Below are 14,426 nucleotides of genomic sequence, written 5' to 3' on the forward strand. Positions count from 1 at the left end.
CCACGTAAGCCTGTGAAGCAGACTGTGATGGTCTCCTGGGGAGACTGAGAGTCCATTCAGGGTGAGTATGCACTCACACACACTCTCACTTTCACTCTTGCATGCAGGGTTTGTCTTTTCTTCTCACTGAAAAGTCTCTTGAGTTTTGGTGTTTGTGCCCACAGATGAATATCGGAGCAGACTGTCATCCAAACAAGGTGAAGGTCTCTGACCCTGGAGTGGCAAAGACGGGCCTCAAAGCCTTCCAGCCGACATACTTCACTGTTGACTGCTCAGAGTCTGGTCAAGGTAAAGCTCCATAAAACTGTGTGTGAGAGTAAAGAGCGCAAACATGTTCTCATGTCAAAGAAATATTCCAAACAACAGTAACATGTTTAGAAACAGATATTACAGGGAAACTTATTCAACCCACCTGCTGTTTGAGGCTAAAAATGACTGTAGAGCATTACCTGCAAAGGTAACATGCTAACACAGCCTTTGTCCTCTGCCATCAGGACAAAGGCTGTTTGGGTTTAGGCTATTCCAATGACACCGTTCAGGGTCAAAGTGGATCCTTCTCAAGGCAGAGGGACCAGGACTCAGCCGCAGTGGTAAGAATACCTGTACTGCCTCACAAAGTCAGAGAGTGCTAACAAAAAACAGTCTGTTTATTTAGTTTATTGGTCTATAATACGGTCGGAATGTTTTCCGTCATACTACATGGAACAACTCTTCATAACACTTTTATGAAAATGTTTGACGAAATTGACAAGATCAAATTGAAAATCACAATCGCAAGGATTTAAAAACAAGAATAAACATGAAAAAGGGTTATAGTTTTTATGCTAATGTAAACAGGTCCTTTTGAGCTGTCACTTGAACTGTGTACCAGTCAAAGCAGTAGTAGCAGCAGTTTCCAAAGATGAGTCACAAAAAAAGGGTATATTCTGGACTATTTGTTATTTGAACCAGTAAGCCACTGTTCCTGCTCTTTAGTTTAGGAAAATATTTGTCATCCAGGTGGTGATGGTGGGGTTGTGTTGTTTTGTTTGTTTGTTCTTTTTTTTTGAGGGGCGGGGTTTAAAGCCAACAAGCCATCACCAGCTAACAAGCACTGGGTGCTGCCCCTCTGCAAATCCTGTTAATCTAAAGAAAGGAGGAGATGGGAAGTAAAATGGCTCATTGTAGTATTAGGATGACGTGAAGCTCTCCATTACAGGCGTAGCTTGGGCCTGAACAAACCCACTCGTTTCACTGTGAGCACTAAAGGAGCAGGAAAGGGAAACTTGGACTGCAACTTCAGCGGCCCAACCAAAGAAGAGGCTGTGAAAGACTTTGAAATCATCAACAACCACAACCTCATTCTTCTGGCTGTTATGCAGCATATTAAATGGGAGAATGTGGATGTTAAGAGATTTTTACTTTTACTTACTTTGATAACCTTTATTTTGCTTAAGTATAATTTCTTGTGAGAACATGATGTGGCTGTAACCTACAGATTAAGGAACAGAAGCATGCGTAAGGAAGTTACAAAGTCACACACGCTCAGGCAGAGACCGTTCCAACCTGAAGCTGATATGACAAAAGATACTAGTTCCTCTTGTCTTATGGATAACGGCCATTCATGCGATAACCATATCTAGAGATGTTTTTCTATTACATATGCTCCACCTAGAGATGCTGTGTAATCTATTCTCTGCTATAAAATAAAGAACGGACTGAGGCTCTGCGCGACTTGCTTGTGTCTTGCCACGCAGTAAGCTTCGCCCGTGTACACGAAATAAACTGAGTTTGTGTTTCTTGCTCTCCTTCCAGGTTTTCCTTTGACATCTGCAAACATGCTTTTTATGCTATACAGCCGGACGTTTTACACGCGGCCTGGAGCAGCACTTAGAGGTCCTACAGTTTTTTTGGCATTTCTTCATTTGGCTTCATTTTCAGATCCAGAAGGGCCCAAGCAGGGTGTGCTGGCACACAGTACTTTAAACCACATCATGGTCAGTGTGTCAGCGCAGCATCCCATCTGCTGAGACATTCCAGTAACAGTCCAGCTCACTGACCATAACACAGAATCCATGTTACTGTCATTCTTAGCCTGCTGCTGTTTCTAGCCAGAAGAACATGGAAACATTAGATCACTAAGAAGTGGTCTATCAAGATAGCAACAAAAATGATGTCAGATATTCAGACATACGGTTTCTTGTAAAATGTCTTCATTACATTTTCTGATTTTTTTTTATTTTTACAAAAAATACCTTTAACAATTTGCCTCGTTACATTTCTTGTCAGTCACATTTTATTAAGAGTTTAATTCTTTCTGCTTTACAGTGACTAAGAAACTGTATTATTATTATTATTACACACTGTTACACTGACGCACACACTGTTTAGGAGTGATACTTTACAGAACAGCAGGAAGACAGCATTTTAGATTTAAAGTAACATTTTAAATCCTATGTAGCAGGTTTGGATAAACTGGACAGAGGCAGGTGTAAACTTGTTACACAGCGCTGTAATCAACTTGTCTACTGTCACTGTCGACACAACGACTCAGTGTGAGTCCAGTGTTTTGAATCTTCTTCGGTTTTCTTTCTCTGGTGCCACATGATTAAGTACATCTCAAAACTCGGGTAAATAGAAAATAATAAAAAAGGACACTGCTTAAAACTGTCATTCAACAATTACATTTGACCCTGAATTAGATAAGAAAAAGGATACATGGATGGCTTTAATGTTAGAGGAGTTAAAACAGTTGTTTCAGACAGAAGATGAAGTGGGGAGCTGCACCAAAGGCCAGTAACAGATAAATAAGTATTATTTTCAACAGTAAAATGATTCTAGCAGAGTAATAACTATAGAGTACAGCTACAGAGTAATAATAACTGCAACTGCAAGGTCAGCACAGATATTACCTGACAGTCCCACTTTTTTCCTGTATTAACAATAACATAATCGACAGTATTACAGTTGTAAAAACTCAAAACTGGCTGGTCACTAGAAGCTTTGGCTTTAAAGTTGGACAGCAGAATGTGAAGCTACTGTAGCAGAGTCCAAGTAAAAAGTGGTGAAGCACAAAAAAAGAATCTCGATGTGACATCGATGGAACAATCCTTCCACTGTTCATCACACGATGTAGGCGTAGTAGCACACAGCTGATAACACAGCTAAAGGCGGCAGCACCAGAATCATCTTCCACATGCTTCCTGTGGACTTGTCTCCAGTGGGCTCCCCTGATCGTACAGACGTGTGACTGGTGGAGCTGTAGGTGACCTGCACGGCAGCCCTGAGTCAGAAAGGAGAAGAGGTGGGTTAGACCCGGCTATAAACTCACGAGCTCAGACATGTGACTGCTTCATACTAGTGATGTGCGATACCACTGATTTCCTTTCCGATCCGATACCAAGTAAAGTTCAGGGTGGTATCGACGATACTGATCCGATACCGATACTTTGTACAATAACGTATTTTATTTATTGTATTTTTTATTGTAGTGTCATCATGATTACAGGACATCAGATTACTTGTTCTTATCACTTAATAATGCAGAATTCATCATATAGAAATAAAACTGAAGTTGTGCGCTATTTGAACATGTTGCCTGCCTGCAGCACTAAAGGACTCCATGAGAGACGTCTGTCTCGCCCTAGCAGCACCTGTCCCCGTCCTCCTCCTCTTCAGTTTGCCTCAACATAAGCTCGTCATATTCTGTGATCTGATTTACTCTGAGGTGTTTGACGAGGTTAGTGCTTTTGCCACAACACCTCACTGTCTTGCCACATGTATCGCAAACTGCGTCTCGGGTGTTTGTGGAGGTAAAATACGTCCGCGCATGTCTCCATTTACGCTCAGCCGTTGTGAGTGTGCACGCCAGGGGCTGCGACACATTTACAGGGAGTGCAGAATTATTAGGCAAGTTGTATTTTTGAGGAATAATTTTATTATTGAACAACAACCATGTTCTCAATGAACCCAAAAAACTCATTAATATCAAAGCTGAATGTTTTTGGAAGTAGTTTTTAGTTTTAGCTATTTTAGGGGGATATCTGTGTGTGCACGTGACTATTACTGTGCATAATTATTAGGCAACTTAACAAAAAACAAATATATACCCATTTCAATTATTTATTTTTACCAGTGAAACCAATATAACATCTCCACATTCACAAATATACATTTCTGACATTCAAAAACAAAACAAAAACAAATCAGCGACCAATATAGCCACCTTTCTTTGCAAGGACACTCAAAGCCTGCCATCCATGGATTCTGTCAGTGTTTTGATCTGTTCACCATCAACATTGCGTGCAGCAGCAACCACAGCCTCCCAGACACTGTTCAGAGAGGTGTACTGTTTTCCCTCCTTGTAAATCTCACATTTGATGATGGACCACAGGTTCTCAATGGGGTTCAGATCAGGTGAACAAGGAGGCCATGTCATTAGTTTTTCTTCTTTTATACCCTTTCTTGCCAGCCACGCTGTGGAGTACTTGGACGCGTGTGATGGAGCATTGTCCTGCATGAAAATCATGTTTTTCTTGAAGGATGCAGACTTCTTCCTGTACCACTGCTTGAAGAAGGTGTCTTCCAGAAACTGGCAGTAGGACTGGGAGTTGAGCTTGACTCCATCCTCAACCCGAAAAGGCCCCACAAGCTCATCTTTGATGATACCAGCCCAAACCAGTACTCCACCTCCACCTTGCTGGCATCTGAGTCGGACTGGAGCTCTCTGCCCTTTACCAATCCAGCCACGGGCCCATCCATCTGGCCCATCAAGACTCACTCTCATTTCATCAGTCCATAAAACCTTAGAAAAATCAGTCTTGAGATATTTCTTGGCCCAGTCTTGACGTTTCAGCTTGTGTGTCTTGTTCAGTGGTGGTCGTCTTTCAGCCTTTCTTACCTTGGCCATGTCTCTGAGTATTGCACACCTTGTGCTTTTGGGCACTCCAGTGATGTTGCAGCTCTGAAATATGGCCAAACTGGTGGCAAGTGGCATCTTGGCAGCTGCACGCTTGACTTTTCTCAGTTCATGGGCAGTTATTTTGCACCTTGGTTTTTCCACACGCTTCTTGCGACCCTGTTGACTATTTTGAATGAAACTCTTGATTGTTTGATGATCACGCTTCAGAAGCTTTTGCAGTTTTAAGACTGCTGCATCCCTCTGCAAGATATCTCACTATTTTTGACTTTTCTGAGCCTGTCAAGTCCTTCTTTTGACCCATTTTGCCAAAGGAAAGGAAGTTGCCTAATAATTATGCACACCTGATATAGGGTGTTGATGTCATTAGACCACACCCCTTCTCATTACAGAGATGCACATCACCTAATATGCTTAATTGGTAGTAGGCTTTCGAGCCTATACAGCTTGGAGTAAGACAACATGCATGAAGAGGATGATGTGGACAAAATACTCATTTGCCTAATAATTCTGCACTCCCTGTACAAAAGCAGCAAGCTGTCAAAATTCAATAAAACCTTCCCGTTGTGTACTCATGGATGAATTGTAGTATTTACAAAACTCGTATATATCCAAAAGCTGATGAAACAATTTCCCAGCAGCAGCTCTGAGTGAATAAATGACTGTTTACAGACTTAACGTGTCTGTATTTGTCAGTTCATCAATAAAAATATGAATAACAAATTTAAAAATATTCCAGCTGATGACAGGAGCTGACGAGTAGCCTAATTTACACCCACAAGTTGAATCAGCTGACACTTGCACCAAAGATCACAAAACACTATCAGCTTCATTTATCCCAAAGTCCTACTTTGTGATTCTCTGAGACAGTTTGAAAAGCAGCCTCTAAGAAGGCATCCACAGTGATTTTTCTGTGCTGATAGAAGAAATGTTAGTTTCAAGAGTCTTCACATTACAACCCAAAGAAGAAAATAATAGAACTATTTCTGAATGAAATAAGCCTGTTGTTGGGCACCATCTTTCATTCTTCCACTACTAAGAGTTTAAAACTATAGACGACTTGAATACTTTTGACTCACGTAATGAAAAGAGAGGTTTGTTTTACTTACCCTGAAGGCTCTGAGGACTGCTAATGGGTCATCGGCTGTGAGTGTCTGCAGGAGTGCTGGCCAGCAGCGATGAGCCATAGGCAGCAGTTCATTTTCCCTCTCACTCAGCACCTGAAGGCACAACTCCAGCACGTCCAGTACCTAAAGACAAAGACGCACAACACACCTAACAGTTATCTCTGTTTTGATCCTGATTATATGTGAGCTGAAACTAATTATTGAGGTCTTCATTGAGAGCCCAAACTCCTGAGCAGGCACGACTTCAGCACAGACTTATTTCTGTTTCACTCCTGGACCAGACTGAATGTTTTTCCTTGATGAGCATTACACCAGTGAACAGTCATCCACACAGTTCTGACAGGATGAATTGTACCAACGCTGGCAGTCCTACCCTCACAAGAATGATTATTTTTGTTACTAGTCCAACAGTTGACTCTACATAAAACTACTGATACACTACCTTGAGTCGGAGCCTGAGGCTGGGATCAGACAGCAGATGAATGCAGCGCTCCATAACATCCTTAGTGATGCTGAGGTGGGAGGGAAGCTCTGCTTTCACATCAGGACTACCAATATCTTCAATATCTTCAACATCCACACACTCAAGGGGAAGGACCTCTGCAATGGAGCACATGTACTGTGTTTGGACAAACTCAATGGACAAAAACAATTCATCTTAAACAAAAATCTGCAGGGAGTGTCGGGGAGAGCAGCCCCACAACTACAATTCATCTCTACACATCTGTCAGTCAGAGGCAACAGTATCGAACAGCAGTTCGAAAAAAAAAAAAAAATCAACGTCAAAGGAATGGTGTTGGTATTAAAATAAGAAGGTGTGTACAGAAAAGCCCTTAGGTTCACCTTTCAGAAGAACATGTGCAAAATACATCAAACTCTACATTTCATCTCTTTAAAAAAATGAACACAAAAAGTCAAAGCAGCGTTGGTCAGGTTTGATCCTACACTGATCGTGTATTCATTCTCAACCCTGCAGCCCACGCTTCCCAATGTCAAGAATATGGTCATTCATACTAATAAGACCTTTAATAATAGTGCTAGTAAGTAATACTGCTGAGCGCTAATTAATGCGTCTCCATGCTGAGCCCACTCCTAACAGTAGAGGGCAGCAGAGTGATCACACCAGCTTAAAAGATGCGTCATATAGACTGGAGAAGCAGCAACACTGGCTGGTCTCAGATCAGAGGGCTTGATTTCCCAGCAGCTTCTTATCCAAAAATTCTCTTTGCTCTCAGGCACGTGAAGAAACAAAGAAAGGAAACTTTGGAGAAACCAAGCCCTCGTCTTACTTATGTATATGTATATATATATATATATATTTATCGACACACCTCTGGTTTAATATAGATTACGTACAGAGCAACATTTGTGTTCATTACACACAAACAGATTGGGCCGTTTCCTCGTACACAGACATCAGAGGGTATTTGGTTGCCGACATCCACAGAACAGCTTTGGATCATTGCTAGTAAAAAATGACATTAGTGCAAATATAACCCCAAAAGAAAAAAACAAGGTAGAAAAAACACATTGGTTGCAAGGTTATAGCACACTGGGGACAAACACGTTCTGTGGTCAGAGTGGCAGCAAGGTCTACATATAAGTGTGCATCAGGACTAACTGCCCATAGTTATTAATAGTTGTTTATGATCAGTAAAAATAAAACAAACAGTGGGACACAGAGTTTTCTTAAAAATAAACACATGAAAAAAGTCTTTGGTATATTATCTTAGTTGCCTCTAGATGCTCCCAGGGCTAGGACTATAGGATCAGCTATCTCCAGCATGGACTGCAGGATGGAAGCAGCAACAATAAAGAGGACGATAGAGAGGAGGAAGGCTCTGTGGATGACCTGCAGCTCAATGAGGCCAGTTTGGACAGCAAGGATTAGCAAGGTGATAGCTTCAGTTATCCCCCTGCACAGAGAGGAAACACATTAGAGTTGACACACCACACAATTATATGCCTTGGCTTTGCATTCAAGTTGGAGATCATATACACGTTTATCCAGACTTGACCTTTGGGTATACAATGTCAATTATTTTATCCTATTAGACAGTTGTGTGAAATGCAGACATCCTTAAAGAATAGTTCTAGATATGTGTGTTTCCACACGAAGAGAGGTTGAAACAGACTAAACTAACACACACGTGTGTGTGTGTGTGTGCATGTGAGCACGTGTGTGTGCGCGTGAGTACAAAGCTAAAGCACGAAAATGAGTGCGACCGTTTGCGGATGGCACGTTATCTAAACACGGTGAAACAGCAAAGTCAGAGAAGAAGAACAAGCACCACAGCTAGCTCTGCGAGCCTGCTGCCAGTGTGAAATGACACATTTGTGGGCACTTCCCATGGTGGTGGCATGAAAAGAAGAAAAGGAGAAAGGATGGATGAGTTGGTGCTTAGCGGTGTTGTGCTAAAAAAATGATCGTCTTCCAAAAACCGATCGCTCGTATTTAAACTGCTATAATAACTTGTTGGTCTATAATATGTGAAAACATATATCAAATGTATCCTTCATGGATGAAATCAAGTCATCTTGAGCCACAAACAACATTCCTATAACAAGGTAGAAGCTGCAATGAGTTTTTGGTAGTGACTTTTATATATGCTTTATTTATCTAGTTCCAAAAATGGGTTGACGTTAAAAAAAAGTGTTTGTTAGTTTTTTAAAAAGCGTAATCTGTGCAAGAGGACAGCAGTAGTAATATACCTGCAGCTTTTTTGCCCCCCCCCCCCCCCCCCCCCCCCCCCACCCCCTACCCCCACACCCCCCTCCCCTATCCCCTCCGCGTTCATGTGTGCGCGCGAACGGACCTTGCGCGCGAACGGACTTTGCGCGTGAACGGACTTGTGAGTTCAGAGGTCATATGAGTTTACATGTGTTTAATAGCGTTTTATTTAATGAAACCATTATGTGTTTTAATTAAACTCTTTTTTAAAGGATTGTATAGGTCTCAGAGTTCTGTTATTTAGACATAGATGATTTAACTAGTTTATGGTATTTTTCTTTAGGGCTCTGAAACACACAGAGACTAATAGTTTTTAAACAGAAAGTTTTTCCACCTTCTAAAAAACACACATTCACACGCAGCATTTAATGTAACTGTTTTTAGGAGCATTTTGCTTTTTTCTTTAGTGGTCTGAAACACACAGAGGCTAATAATTTTTAAACAGAAAGTTTTTCCACCTTCTAAAAAACACACATTCACACGCAGCATTTAATGTAACTGTTTTTAGGAGCATTTTGCTTTTTTCTTTAGTGGTCTGAAACACACAGAGGCTAATAGTTTTTAAACAGAAAGTTTTTCCACCTTCTAAAAAACACATATTCCCAACTTGCCACACTGTAACAACCCCCAATGTTCCTTTAATGCAACTAGCCCTCTAATTATCTACTAGGCACAAACACACATAGATGATTTAACTGCATTAGGAGCATTTTGCTTTATCTTTAGCGATCTTATCATGACAGAGGTCCAGCGTAGCCAGGTCCATCGGAGCCACCAAAAGTTTTTTCATCTTGCCACTGACCACTCAAACAGGTTTTCACCTGTTGCTTACACCCCCACACATTTATCTCTGCATCTCAGAGGTCAGCTGAAACAAAACCCACCTATATAAAAAGGTCATAATCAGCCACACTAACCCTTACATCGGTCCTTGAGAGCATAACACTTCGTTCATCAGCACGAGCATTTTACTTTTAATTTAACTGTTTTTAGGAACATTTTGCTTTTTTCTTTAGCGCTCTGAAACACACAGGGGGTAATAGTTTCAAACAGAATACCACAAACAGCAGGCATTCCTGCTCTGATACTTCAGATTCTTAACTCTGCAACAGTTAGACAGAGGGGGGTTACAGTTAGACCCCCTACAGGCAGCAGAAGAGGTCATCCTTATCAAGAGCATGTCAAATGTACTGTCATAGTTTTCAATACAAACAGTCTCCTTTATGTTATGTCAGAGGTCCGGCGTAGCCAGGTCCATCGGAGCCACCAAAAGTTTTTCATCTTGCCACTGACCATTCAAACAGGTTTTCACCTGTTGCTTACACATTTATCTCTGTATCTCAGAGGCCAGCTGAAACAAACCACACCTATATAAAAATCCCCTGATCAGCCACACTAACCCTTTACATCGGCCATTGAGAGCATAACACTTTGTTCACAGCACGGACAACAAACCTAAGAGCCTTCTTTTCAACATGGACAGCATATATGGTAGGTAAAACAAGACTATAACGGATTCTTAAATTTATACAACTGTATATCAAAAAATATTCAAAATGTTTTCTCTTCTAAACAAAAGCCTGATTTTTAGGAACATGGCACACTGGGACATCCCACGCGGCACATACACAAGGTTTGTATTTCTTCTCACACAAAACAGCTTGTGCCTCATTGTTTAGAAGTAATCTTACCTGTTTCACACATAGTAACATTTAAATGTGTATTTCTCATTCTTTCTACAGGATCACAAAGCTATATAGGGCAAACAACACCTCTAACTAAGGAGTGCGGGATGACGTCGGGATCAACCATGACGAACAGTCAGAACATCGTCCAAGCCACAGAAGCTCTAGGTACGTGTACAGGTGTATGTACCCGATGCCCTCATCGTAAAAAGCAACGCTGTAAAAGCGTCGTAGATGGGTCTAAATTTAAGTTAGAATAGCAAGGCAGTAATAGGTATGTGTATACCGTTAAATATACCAACGGAGCAGTTATACTTCGCGTAGATTGTGGTGAGGGAGTGTTTGGGGGGGGGGGGGAGTCACAACGCATGTCTACTAGAAACTGGAAACTCTTTCGCACTGTTGTTTGTCCCAGAGATGCTGTATGTTTCCCAGTGGAACAGTCCAACAGGCCCTGAGCTTTACAGTGCGAGGCTGATCGTTTTAACCGTAGACCCGATGACTTTATTATTCTCAGGGTATGTGATGACAGGGAAAGTCTTGTTGGTGCCAGAGGGGTTGAAAACTGGAGGTTAAATCCTTACCCTCTGAGCATAGAAGAGCCGCACTACATGGTTTAAGGATAGGGTTTTATACAGCGGCATAAATATGTGTGTGTGTGTGCGTGTGTGTGTGTGTGTGTGTGTGTGTGTGTGTGTGTGTGTGTGAGAGAGGGTGTGTGCGTGTGTGTGTGTGTGTGTGAGAGCGTATGTGTGTGTGTGTGTGTGTGTATCTATGCAACAAAATATAAAATCTTTTTTTATTGCTCCCATTTTCAGAGCGAAACATGCAAGCGTGGGACCTCTCAGACTCGTCAGACTCCCCACCGCCTGCGCTGCTAATCCAGACCCCACCACCTCCTCCCCCTCTCCTCAGCTGCTGCAGGATCCTACAGGATCGGGTCTGTGTGAGGAAACCATTATCGACATCAAGCTTGCAACCCATCACCTGGTGATGTTGGCATTAAACGCCTTTCTACAGGAAACATGCTACGGATGTCGAACAGCTCAACCCAGTCAGGTGCAACACAGTTGTTTGCTCGAACTGCCCGAGTATTACTTTGACACCTACTACGACGATGTGATGCTGAGGCTCAAGACATTCCGATTCATCCCTGCCATTCGCCTGTTTGTACGCTCGTACACAGACGATGGGACTAAAACACAATTCAGCAGAATTGCAGAACACACCATGACTGAACTGAGATCATCACAACATATAGTATGCGCAATTAACGACAATATTGCGCAGCTGCTAGAAGCAAGTCGTTATGCCCGTCGTGTTAAACCAGCCATGCTTCGCATGATTGGTAACTACTGGGCTGGGAGACACCTGGTTTAATGTATGTTGTTCAGTATTCATTGTCTGTGTGAATGAAATAAAAAAACTTGTCAACACCGACATCTTAGTCATTCGCGGTCGACTCTGCTTATACAATAGAGAAAAGCAACAATACAGAGTGTTTCTCTGCTCCAAGACATCAGTGGGGCCTTTCACACGGTAAGCATGTCTGTTATACCCAGCGCATAAATGTCTGTATGTCAGTGCTGATTATTCAAACCCTGTTTAAAATGTGACACATATGTTGTCCGAAAACAAATCCTCTAAATTTGCAAAGTTACTGATTTAAAAATATATTTACGAATTTTTAGTTGCATGACAAACATACGATAGACTCTTGAGTGTATTTAATTATATAGCTACATTCACAATGGTATAAACGTGCTAAATAAAAGAGGCCCAAGCACCAAAGCACTCTAATGCAAGCCTCTAAACTGTATGTTGATAAGTGCATGAAGTTAACCTCTACAGTTGAAAACAGTTTGTATCCGCACTCTGAGGGTCTGCTGAATTGTTTTTAATATTGTGCTTTTTTTCACGAACTGCAGATGATGAATTTCTCTTTATTGGACATAGTGTCCTTAAGCTATTGTTGCTCATACTCACGGAGTTCCCTAGCTACTTCTTTACTATGTCAGTAAACTTTTTGAAAAGGAAGGCGTTGTAGATTTAAAGAAACATCCTAATTGAAGCAAAGGCAAAAAATTGGAATGAATTTTATGTGACTGTTCATATTAAAACCAACAACAAGTGAAAATCCAAAACCGACTCCAATGCTTTGTATTAACGATCTCCCCTCTCTCTCTCTCTCTCTCTCTCTCTCTCTGTGTGTGTGTGTGTGTGTGTGTGTGTGTGTGTGTGTGTGTGTGTGTGTGTGTGTGCCCTCACAGAAGGAAGGTCACAGCAGGAGCTTTTTCAAACGCGTTTCCAATCATTTTTTTACAAGAAGTGTAGCTCATACGATGGTATAAATGTATTATTTGCGATACTTTATAAATATGAAACTCTAAAGATTTTGAGTTCATGCAAATTGTGAAACAAGAATCTAAATATTTTGTGTCACAATGATTTCTATAAAAGCATGTTGTTTATGGGCATAATGTAACAAATCTTTTGTGGACCTATTAATGATCAATGGTGATTGAAGAGGAAGCTTGAACCCAGGCTCTGGACATTTTCATGACAAGTGACAGCACAGACATGTGCTAATGAGAGAACATGTTTTATCATCATAAACACTGTGATATGAAGCATCGTTAAAGTGTCACTTCAGTAATGTTTTTAATAGATGTCTTTAAAACACTAATTTCTGTGGTTTACAGAAAATAACATGTGGTAAGACGATGAGGTTTACTTCTCACTGTCCGTGTTATGTGTATCTATTTATCATGTATGCTACTTTGCTCTGCGGACTGTAAAATGTTTCATTGTGTTCATAAAATAAACCAGACTTTCACCGTCTGCATCTTTTACTGTTTTTCTGCTTTTGTTCACAACAAGTTTGACAAAACCCACAGACATCCAGAGTTAACTCGCTAACAATGTGGAGCAGTCTCAGTGTATTTAGCTGCTTTTTCCCTAAACACAACCAACTGAGAGAAACGCTTGTAGTCCTCACTTTGGTCATTTTGAACGCTGAAGGAAATTTGTTCCATAGACCCCTTATACTAGTGGTTCCTGCACTTAATCCATCACTACCATGTTCTATTTAAATCCAGATTCCTTTTATAGTTTGCAGTGAAATTTCTTAAACCGTTGCTTAATGTGACAGAAGTACACGTCACTCTTTACTAACACATTTGTAGATGAGTTTATTGCTGAACCACACAGCTAGCAGTCTCACTCACTCTTTAGGTTTTGAAGTTTTGTGTGTAATGGTTTAGTCTATCAAACCTTACCCTTTTCTCCCCAGTATCACAACAGTATGACTCCCAAAGTACGGATCAGTAAACAACCAATGATTCTAAAGCCAGAACAGAAAGATACAGTTGGAAGATGCATGATTGCGTTTTTTATGAAGCGTAGTAAAACTGGCCCCTCTTCTTCTTCTCTGTGTTGTTGTTGTTGTTCTTGTGTGTGTGTGTGTGTGTGTGTGTGTGTGTGTGTGTGTGTGTGTGTGTGTGTGTGCCTTAGAAGTCAAATAATACATTAGCCACACTTAAAAAACATCTGAATTTCATTTAGAACGGAGATTCTAAGTTGTAAGCAGAAATCCTATCCTCAGCCACAAACGTGTTTCCCCACTTTCACAATGCTGAAGTGTCAAATCCACAACCCCCAACAAATGGTTTGTTACACGCGGGTGTGAAGGGCAAGCTTTACTTACACAGCCTCACACACAGTAGATTTTTAAAGTTTTTGGGGACAATGGTTTAGCCACAGATGTAACTTCTACTTTTGATAAAGGCCACTCCACCTGTTTATTTCTTAAGAAATTAAGCTCTCATTTATAAATGTCTACACAATAATAGACACCGTGTGCTCTGTGACATTATAGTCTTCCACTGCTGCTTCCAGCGGTTTGCATTTTAAACTCCCAACCTTTCAGGTTGTTATGAACGACTTATATTTCTAACATTTTGTGATATAAAAGTGAACCATGTGGG

General features: G+C 41.1%; 1 protein-coding gene and 2 long non-coding RNA genes across 3 annotated transcripts; 2 read left to right on the forward strand and 1 right to left on the reverse strand.

Moving 5' to 3' along the window:
• Positions 1-550, forward strand: LOC109200855 (uncharacterized). The gene is made up of 3 exons (XR_002060913.2): positions 1-61; positions 165-288; positions 495-550. It is a non-coding gene; the product is annotated as an uncharacterized LOC109200855 (long non-coding RNA).
• A 1,620-nt stretch (positions 551-2,170) lies between these two features.
• LOC109200854 (uncharacterized) lies at positions 2,171-7,325 on the reverse strand. The gene is made up of 3 exons (XM_019356412.2): positions 6,467-7,325; positions 6,007-6,147; positions 2,171-3,262 (listed from the first exon to the last, which is right to left on the reverse strand). Exons 1-3 carry the CDS (start codon positions 6,638-6,640, stop codon positions 2,957-2,959), a joined length of 621 nt encoding a protein of 206 aa, XP_019211957.1. The 5' UTR covers positions 6,641-7,325; the 3' UTR covers positions 2,171-2,956.
• A 2,788-nt stretch (positions 7,326-10,113) lies between these two features.
• Positions 10,114-11,346, forward strand: LOC109200853 (uncharacterized). The gene is made up of 3 exons (XR_002060912.1): positions 10,114-10,388; positions 10,498-10,608; positions 11,259-11,346. It is a non-coding gene; the product is annotated as an uncharacterized LOC109200853 (long non-coding RNA).
• Positions 11,347-14,426: the final 3,080 nt, after the last annotated feature.

Source organism: Oreochromis niloticus, unplaced genomic scaffold (assembly GCF_001858045.2).
Source record: "Oreochromis niloticus isolate F11D_XX unplaced genomic scaffold, O_niloticus_UMD_NMBU tig00007760_pilon, whole genome shotgun sequence".
NCBI classification, from domain to species: domain Eukaryota; kingdom Metazoa; phylum Chordata; class Actinopteri; order Cichliformes; family Cichlidae; genus Oreochromis; species Oreochromis niloticus.